This window comes from Rhinoderma darwinii (assembly GCF_050947455.1).
Source record: "Rhinoderma darwinii isolate aRhiDar2 chromosome 12 unlocalized genomic scaffold, aRhiDar2.hap1 SUPER_12_unloc_5, whole genome shotgun sequence".
Classification (NCBI taxonomy): domain Eukaryota; kingdom Metazoa; phylum Chordata; class Amphibia; order Anura; family Rhinodermatidae; genus Rhinoderma; species Rhinoderma darwinii.
In genome coordinates this window covers 809,664-818,858 of record NW_027461876.1, presented here as the reverse complement: position 1 = coordinate 818,858, position 9,195 = coordinate 809,664, and the positions used below count along the sequence as shown (strand labels likewise).

General features: G+C 45.4%; 2 protein-coding genes across 2 annotated transcripts; both read left to right on the top strand.

Annotated features, from left to right (window-relative positions):
• The first annotated feature begins 536 nt into the window (after positions 1-536).
• On the top strand, positions 537-2,491 carry LOC142698175 (protein kinase C-like 1). Its single transcript, XM_075847834.1, has 2 exons — positions 537-1,026; positions 2,192-2,491. Exons 1-2 carry the CDS (start codon positions 778-780, stop codon positions 2,489-2,491), a joined length of 549 nt encoding a protein of 182 aa, XP_075703949.1. The 5' UTR covers positions 537-777.
• LOC142698174 (protein kinase C delta type-like) lies at positions 2,491-4,513 on the top strand. The gene is made up of 2 exons (XM_075847833.1): positions 2,491-2,720; positions 2,888-4,513. Exons 1-2 carry the CDS (start codon positions 2,623-2,625, stop codon positions 3,444-3,446), a joined length of 657 nt encoding a protein of 218 aa, XP_075703948.1. The 5' UTR covers positions 2,491-2,622; the 3' UTR covers positions 3,447-4,513.
• The last annotated feature ends 4,682 nt before the right edge of the window (positions 4,514-9,195 follow it).

Sequence of the window (9,195 nt, the reverse complement as noted above, 5' to 3'; positions counted from 1 at the left end):
CAGACCCCAGACCAGACCCCTAAATCAATGCAGACCACAGACCAGACCACTAAATAATTACAGACCCCTGACCAGATCCCTAAATAAATACAGACCCCAGACCAAACCACTAAATAAATACAGACCCCAGAACGGACCCCTAAATAAATACAGACCCCAGACCGGACACCTAAATACAGACCCAAGACTAGACCCCTAAATAAATGCAGTCCCCAGACCACACCCCTAAATAAATACAGACCCCAGACCAGACCCCTAAAAAAATGCAGACCCCCAGACCAGACCCCTAAATAAATACAGACCCCAGACCAGACCCCTAAATAAATACAGACCCCAGACCAGACCCCTGAATAAATACAGACCCCAGACCAGGCCCCTAAATAAATGCAGACCCCAGACCAGACCCCTAAATAAATACAGACCCCTAAATATAAACCCAGATTCTATATTGTGGATGAAAAGGGTTTTGCCAATAACCTGAGCAAATAACCGTTGTTTATCTCTACTGTAGGAGTGGCATGTATTGCTACTGTGTTCTGCAGACCCCTGACCAGGCCATAAGAAACCCTGGTTGGGAAACACAGCTCTGGACACTAGACTGGCACTCATGATGCCCACATCAGACATGGCAGAGCAGGTTACTGCCAGGCAGGTGCCACCTGAGGATTCCATGACCTCTGACATCACGTGACCTGCACACGACCAACTGCCGTTTACTTTCAACTGTCGACGGCAGCGATCGGACTGAAGTCTACAGGTAGGAAGATATTGGTGAAAATGGCGTCCAATGGACATGGAGAAGACGGAGAGAAGAGAGAAGAGGAGAAGAGGAAGAGGGAGGAGGACAGCGTCACCGGATTCAAGAAGATGACGAAGAAGAGGAGAGGAGCCAAGGACAGAGGATTGGAGGATGAGGAGCCAAGACCTGGGAGCAGCCAAGACCCTGGAACATCCAGCCCCTATGCCAGGCTTACCATCAGCCGCTTCACCATCCACCAGGTCCTGGGTAGGGGCAGCTTTGGCAAAGTGAGTATAATATCTAAATATTTCATTTTATAGGGTGGTAAACCTAAAGTTTACCTTTTATCTCCATCAATTGTTCTCTGTTGTCCCCATGTTATGCTGGATGGATGATGGGTGTAGTGTTCTCCTATGGGATGCCTAATAGGACATCCAGAAGTATTCCTGCCCCCATAACCACTACTTTAGTTTTTCATTTTAGTATTTTTCTGTCGACATATGAGAGATTTTGATTTTTGGGGGCACGAGTTGTCGTTTTTAATGGCTCCATTCAATGTACCATATCATTTACTGGGAACATTGTAATAGGCTGTTTTTTTTTAGGTTAAATAGCAAAAAAAAACAAAACAGCAATTCCTCCATTGGTTTAATAATTTGTCTTTTATGGTGTTAACTAAGTGGTAAAAATGACACGTTACCTTTATTCTGCGGGTCAGAACAATAACGGGGATACCAAAATTATATTGTTTTATTTTTTATACTTTTTATCCAATAAAAACAATTTGTAAAAACATTAATTTGTTGTGTCTCCATATTCTGAAACCCAGAATTGTTTTTATTTTTCTGTTGATGGGGCGGTGTGAGGACTTGTTTTTTGTGGGGCGAGCTGTACTGTTTATTGGTACTATTTTGGGTTACATAAAACTTTTAATCACTTTTTAACTTTTTATTCCATTTTTCGAGGAGCTAAACAAAACGAAATAGAAAAAAGTTTATTTATTTATTTTGACTGCAATATTTATGTATCGCTTGAATTGTTCTTTTAGCCTCCTCCTATTAAGCTTAGTAGGAGGACCAAGTTGGCAGACCTTGGGGTCTCCATTAGGCCCCCTGGCTGCCATGACAACTATCTACACACTGTGATCGCGTTACGGGTAGGGGTGATGGGGTGACAGCGGGAGCTTACCTCTATTTAACTGTTTAGATGCCACGGTCGCTATTATAGCGTATGATCCTGCTCCATACTACCCCCACCAACTAAGATAATTATGTCAAATGTGGGTAAGGCGTGAAGACCTCTCCATACAGGACCCAACAGCAGACACTGCATTATGCTGGGAGCTCAGCTTTGTTCTGCTGTAGAGTCCTGGGCACTACCCGACTGACCCACCTCTCTGTCCACCTCTGTTCCTTCTTCTTCTCATGAGGAATCTCCATTTGTTTTCCTCAGGTGGTCCTGGCATCAGTCCTCGGCCAAAACACCTACATGGCCGTAAAAATTATCACCAAACGGGACAATACGGACGAAATTATGAGAGAGCGGCGGATACTCCTAGCGGCCAGACACTGCCCGTTCCTATGCCACCTCTATGCCGCACATCAATCTGAGGAGCGGGCATTTTTTATCACGGAGTATCTGTCCGGTGGCAGCCTGGAGGCTTTGATCAGGATGTGCGGCTGCTTGAACATCGGCAACGTAAGGCGAGTAAATAATCAGGAGACTGAGGAGGGTGGAAAGAAGAAAAGGTGAGGGGGAGGTCAGATGAAGGATAATACAGAGAATGCAGAATACAGGCTGCCATAATCAGCGCCTCCTCTCTGCTAGAGACCGCACACACTCCATCATAACATGATATTAGGGAATTGATAGAGGAAGATTTCATGACATTGAGACTCCACTCTGTTCTCCCCATCAGATTCTACACAGCAGAGATGATATGTGGCCTCCAGTTCCTCCATGGACACAACATCGTCCACCGGTAAGCAGAACTTCCCCCTTCTTTCATTCTCCTTTACATGCTGGAAACAGTGCACCCAGCTTTCCTACACTCCTGAATGGCTATTCTGCTTGGTGGTGCAATGACCCATCCCCCGTCTCCTGGATCACTGGGCGGATTTGTCATTCTCTCGTCTTATTTCTTTGCAGAGATCTAAAGCCGGAGAATATAATGTTGGATGCAGATGGCCACGTCCGTATCATCGACCTGGGATTGGCCCAAGATGGCGTCACCGCCTCCAATAAGATCCGTGGAGTGACGGGAACGTTGCATTACATGGCCCCCGAGGTGCTTCTTAGAAAAAAATACGGCACCGCAGTTGACTGGTGGAGCCTGGGGATTGTGGTGTCCAGGATGGCAGCAGGACGCTCCCCATTTTACAACGGCCCCGTCAGGCAAATAGCTATCAAAGCCATCACCACCGCGAAGCCTAAATTTCCAACTTGGCTTAATCCTGACGTGAAACATCTGACCAAGAGACTGGTCCGTAAAAATTCTAAGAGGCGCCTCGGTGTGTGCGGGAACATCAGAGAGCATCCATTCTTCTCCACCATCGGCTGGGAGGAACTGCAGGAGAGGAGGGCACAGCCACCATTTACACCATTTGTGCCCGTTCTGGAGAACCAACATCTGAAGTGGCCAGAGAATAACAAATCCCTTCACCCCTTGGCCGGGTTCAGCTTCATGTCACCAAGCTGGACCCAATAAGATCTCAGGACAAGGGCCCAGAACTTCATGCCTCCTGACCCGCGCCTCAAGTCTCTGCTGCTGTATGTCACCTCGGCTGCCCAGACCATCATCTCTCTCCTTACCATCTTCATGCCACACCTCTGCCATCTTGCTGCTGCACCAGAGCCTTGACTTGCCATCCTCCAATCCCGGGCAGGCATCTGACATCACTCCAGCCTGAAGATCCTCTACACCCCCCAGGAGCGGCCTGTGCTTAGTTTCCATCTGGGGAGATCAGGAATAATAGCCGCATGTTGTAGTCCTGGGGCCGGAGCGGCCATTATACCTGATCTCACCTCAGCACAGGCCAGGTAAGTAATGCACCCACATCACCCACATCACTCACATCACCCCACTATATAATAAGTATAGACACCACACTACATGATAAGTATAGACACACGCATATAGACACATAGTACATTTAGATTAGACTTTAGCCTTTGATCCTGGGATTATTCTGATCGCCATATTTGGGGTCAGGAAGGAATTTTCCCCCCTTAATATGAGGACAATTGGCTCATTCCTCAAAGGGGGTTTTCACCTTCCTCTGGATCAACACGGCCTTAAATAGGTTTAGGATGATAGAGTAATAAGTAGTAACACACATAAGTCACATAATATAAATATAGAAAATAATTAAAAAAAATAATTCTTAATTTAATACAATTTATAGTTTACACATAAATAAATACAGTAGTTCATTAAAAATAATAATTAAAAAAATGAATAATTTTCCCCTAGTCTTTCCCCATATTACACATGTTACACTTCAGCCTTTGATCCTGGGATTTATGCCGATCGCCATATTTGGGGTCAGGAAGGAATTTTCCCCCCTAATATGAGGACAATTGGCTCATTCCTCACAGGGGGTTTTCGCCTTCCTCTGGATCAACACGGCCTTTAGATAGGTTTAGTATAATAGATAAATAGATGACACATACATATACACAGTATATAATAATAGTAGTCTTAATACTTCTAGAATAATCTCCTAATAATAAAATATAACCTTCCCTTATCTGTAAATAAAACTTTCCTTTTACCCCCTACATCTTTGTGCTTGTTTTTATTCCCATTGGACTTCTGTGTAGTAAATGTTGTCCGAGCTCTGAGACCCCCACCAATCACTAGAACGAAGCAGCTGAAGGTCTCGTGTGAGCGCTCAGCCGCTTCCTGTCTGTTCGGCTTTTTCCGGAAAAATGTATCGGCTCATAGACTTTCTATTGAGTCCGTTCACCGATACATTTATTTCTGGAAAAAGCCGAACAAACACGAAGCGACTGAGCGCTCACACGGGGGCTTCAGCTGCTTCATTCTAGTGATTGGTGGGGGTCTCAGTGCTCGGACCCCCACCAATCCAATCTTCTGACGTGTCACTATGTCACTATGACATGTCAGAAGTTTGTCAAACGTTTAGCTACACTTTAAAGGTATATGTCAGATTTAAAGCCCAAATGTGGTGTGAACAGAGCTTTACAGGGGTTGTCAGGTTTTTACAATACCGTTTTGCTAGAGGGGTCCAGTAATCTGTGGGGGAACTTGCTGCAAGAGTTTAATTTCCCTACAGCATCTCTAAAGGGGAAGTAAAGTATTACACAGTTCTATAATCACCGGGCTGTGCATGTAATACATGGATGTGATGGTCCTCCTGAGCAGGAGATGATGTTTGTTGCCCCTCTCCATTTTGGATAATTAATCAGGGTCCTGAACGGGGGAACCCACACTATTACCCCAAAATTCCCTAATAGGGCATTTGAAAATGGGTTTTCCAAACCAGAAAACAGCTTTAATGGTTATATAATGATAAGTGAGAGTTTGTTACAATGTATCAGTGCAGGAGAGAGCTGAAGTACAGGCTATTTAGATTGTGGAGGATTATCTAAACGGGATACACTGAATGGGGCACAGTGGGGGATGGAGGATCGGCTACAATGCTGCCCCCTACAGTCAGGGCCCTCACCTCATGGATGCTCCTGTTACCAGATCCTTCACACCAGAGATCAACATTCATGAAGAAGAAAAATCCCCTGCAGAGACGTCCACACCGAGAGATCCAATAGGACTGGTCTATACAAGGAGTCGTCATATCCGGGGGCATATTTACAGCCATGCCCCCATATAATAAATACTTTATTCCTGTATACATGAGAAGTTCTACAACTTTATAATATCATTTATGTTTCAATTACTCACCATTTTCAAGATCTGTTTGCTGTCAGTGAATGAGGACACTCTTGCTTACATTCAGATGCAGTGAACCTGTACATCGCTAGTCCTGCTCTCAGCTAAGAAACATAAAGTAGATTAGGAAGTTGTAGAACTTTTCATTTATACAGCGATTAAGCTTTAGTTACATAAAACCGGAAAACACACAGGAAGAGGATTCATTATCGGTAGTACTACAGTGATCTGGTGCCCGCAGGTATCTAATGGTAAATACGGCCCTGGTGGGTACCTCACCTTTATGTGACAGGCCATAAAATGTCATATAGGAAAAAACGTAAGAAAGAACTTACCATACGGGGATCATATATGTTATGTCGCTGGAAGAAACCTGCAGCACCGACACCAATGGAACATGAGGATGACGCCACTCAATGTGCCGTCCATCACGCCCATCGCCCCACGCGTTTCACTCCACCTGTGACTCTGCCGACTAACGTGAATACTGACTAAACACAAACTCTGACCGGCCTCATCACTAGTCCATATTGTCATACAGCCGCCTCCGATCCCTAATCCAGTGGTGGTGAACTAACCCTTATCCACTTACATGTGGTTTCCAGTAGTCAGTGGTACATATAGTATCCAAAGTCTGGTGGCCAGTGGTACATAAAGTATTCACAGTCTGGTGGTCAGTGGTACATATAGTATCCAGAGTCTAGTGGTCAGTGGTACATATAGTATCCACAGTCTGGTGGCCAGTGAGTAAATATAGTATTCAGAGTCTGGTGGTCAGTGGTACATATAGTATCCAGAGTCTAGTGGTCAGTGGTACATATAGTATCCACAGTCTGGTCGCCAGTGAGTAAATATAGTATTCAGAGTCTGGTGGTCAGTGGTATATACAGTATACAGAGTCTGGTGGTCAGTGGTATATATAGTATCCAGAGTCTGGTGGTCAGTGGTACATATACTATCCAAAGTCTGGTGGCCATTGGTATATATAGTATCCAGAGACTAGTGGTCAGTGGTACATTTAGTATCCAGAGTCTTGTGGTCAGTGGTATATATAGTATCCAGAGTCTAGTGGTCAGTGATACATATAGTATCCAGAGTCTGGTGGTCAGTGGTATATATATATATATACAGTGGCGGACACAGACTGCAAAAGGCCCCTGTGCAGATAATGTGCCAGGGCCCCCCCCCCCCACCCCGCAAACTTCTCATGGCCGACGGTCCGCTTTCAGCTGCATCGCTGGGTCTCCTAAGTGACCCAACAATGCAGCACTAGCAGCCGGGGCGTCACTAAGGCTGGGTTCACACACACACTATTTACGGACGTAATTTGGGCGTTTTAGCATTGAATTACATCCGAAAATGCGGCTCAAAAGCGTCGGAAAACATCTGCCCATTCATTTGAATGGGTCTTACGATGTTCTGTGCCGATGGTCATTTTTTTTTACGCGCCGCTGTCGAAAGGCGGCGCGTAAAAAACTGCCTGTCACTTCTTCAGATGTAAATGGAGCCGTTTTCCATGGACTCCATGGAAAACCAGCTTCAATTACTTCCGTAGTGGACGCAGCAAAAGACGCCTGCACATGCCATTACGGCTGAAATTACGGTGCTGTTTTCTCCTGAAAACAGCACAGTAATTTCAGCCGTAACAGACGCTGCCGTGTGAACATACCCTCAGGGCTTAAAATGTCCGGGAAATAGCCCCAATACATATGTGTCCGCCCCAAAAAAAAGTGTGTGTATAGGAGACAGCATAGCATATCTATAGCACTACGACCCTATAAACTATGGATAGGATTAGATACACAGCTCAGCAGACAGTATCACACATGATAGGATTAGATACAGTGGCCCAGCAGACAGTATCACACATGATAGGATTAGATACAGTGGCTCAGCAGACAGTACCACACATGATAGGATTAGATACAGTGGCTCAGCAGACAGTACCACACATGATAGGATTAGATACAGTGGCTCAGCAGACAGTATCACACATGATAGGATTAGATACAGTGGCTCAGCAGACAGTACCACACATTATAGGATTAGATACAGTGGCTCAGCAGACAGTATCACACATGATAGGATTAGATACAGTGGCTCAGCAGACAGTATCACACATGATCGGATTAGATATAGGGCCCAGCACAGTATCATACATGATTGGATTAGATACACAGCTCAGCAGACTGTATCACACATGATAGGATTAGATACAGGGCCCAGCTCGCTGACATTGCGGCTCCAGCGCTGGACCCAGGAAAGGTAAGAATAATAATTTTGCTTCTTTATGTGTTACTGATTATTTTTGTGTGTTTGTGTTTTTTTTACAGGTTCGGTTGTTGGACTTCGGATACGAGGACTTCAATGACGGCGTTTTTTTTATTCTCAATAAAATGGTTAATGAGGGTTGTGTTTTTATTTCAATAAAAAAAATTTCTATGTGCTTGTATCTTTTTAAACTTTATTATCACCGCCTTAGTAATGGCCGCTGGCTGATTGACAACCTCCATTACTAAGGCGAGGCTTAATGTTAGCCGGTGCAGAGTCTACACTAACCCCCATTATTACCCCGGTACCCACCGTCACCAGGGGTACTGGGAAGAGCCGGGTACAAACCAGTACCCGACCAGCTGTAGTGACGGGCAGGCACCGGGGTGGCCGCAGGCTGGTAGTATTAGGCTGGGGAAGGCCAAAAACAGTGGCCCTTCCCACCCTTGTAATGCTGCCTGCTGCTGCTGTGTTGTATCTGGCTGGTTATGAAAATTGGGGGGGACCCGACATCGTTCTTTCCAATTATTTTTTAAATGACGTGGCGTCCCCCCCATTTTCATAACCAGCCAGATACAATAAAGCAGCAGCAGCCTAGCATCACCAGGGTAGGAAGGGCCACTGTATCTGGCCTTTCCCCTCCTGATAATACCAGCCTGCGGCCACCCCAGTGGCCGACCATCACTACAGATGGTCAGGTACTGGATCGTACCCGGCTCTTCCCAGCACCCCTGGTGGCGGTGGGTACCGGGGTAATAAAGGGGGTTAGTGTTAGCCTCTGCACCGGCTAACACTAAGCCCTGCCTTAGCAATGGATGCTGTCAATCAGCCGGCGGCCATTACTAAGGCGGTAGTAATATAGTTTAAAAAAAACCACAAAGACATAGAAAAAATATTTTATTGAAATAAAAAAAAAAAACACAACCCTCATTAACCATTTTATTAATAAAAAAAAAAGCTGTCATCGAAGTAGTCCTGGAATCCGCCGTAGTCCAACGACCGAACCTGTAAGAAAACACACAAAAAATGATTAGTAACACATGTGTTAGGGTATGTGCACACACACTAATTACGTCCGGAATTGACGGACGTATTTCGGCCGCAAGTACCGGACCGAACACACTGCAGGGAGCCGGGCTCCTAGCATCATAGTTATGTACGACGCTAGGAGTCCCTGCCTCGCTGCCGGACAACTGTCCGGTACTGAAAACATGATTACAGTACAGGACAGTTGTCCCACAGCGAGGCAGGGACTCCTAGCGTCGTACATAAG

What these genes read in the sequence shown, in the direction of transcription:
- LOC142698175 (XM_075847834.1), top strand. Translation starts at nt 778, where the DNA reads ATGGCGTCCAATGGACATGGAGAAGACGGAGAGAAGAGAGAAGAGGAG. An exon ending in GTAGGGGCAGCTTTGGCAAA is followed by an intron (nt 1,027 to 2,191) that starts GTGAGTATAATA and finishes TGTTTTCCTCAG; the next exon opens with GTGGTCCTGGCATCAGTCCT.
- LOC142698174 (XM_075847833.1), top strand. Translation starts at nt 2,623, where the DNA reads ATGACATTGAGACTCCACTCTGTTCTCCCCATCAGATTCTACACAGCA. An exon ending in GGACACAACATCGTCCACCG is followed by an intron (nt 2,721 to 2,887) that starts GTAAGCAGAACT and finishes ATTTCTTTGCAG; the next exon opens with AGATCTAAAGCCGGAGAATA.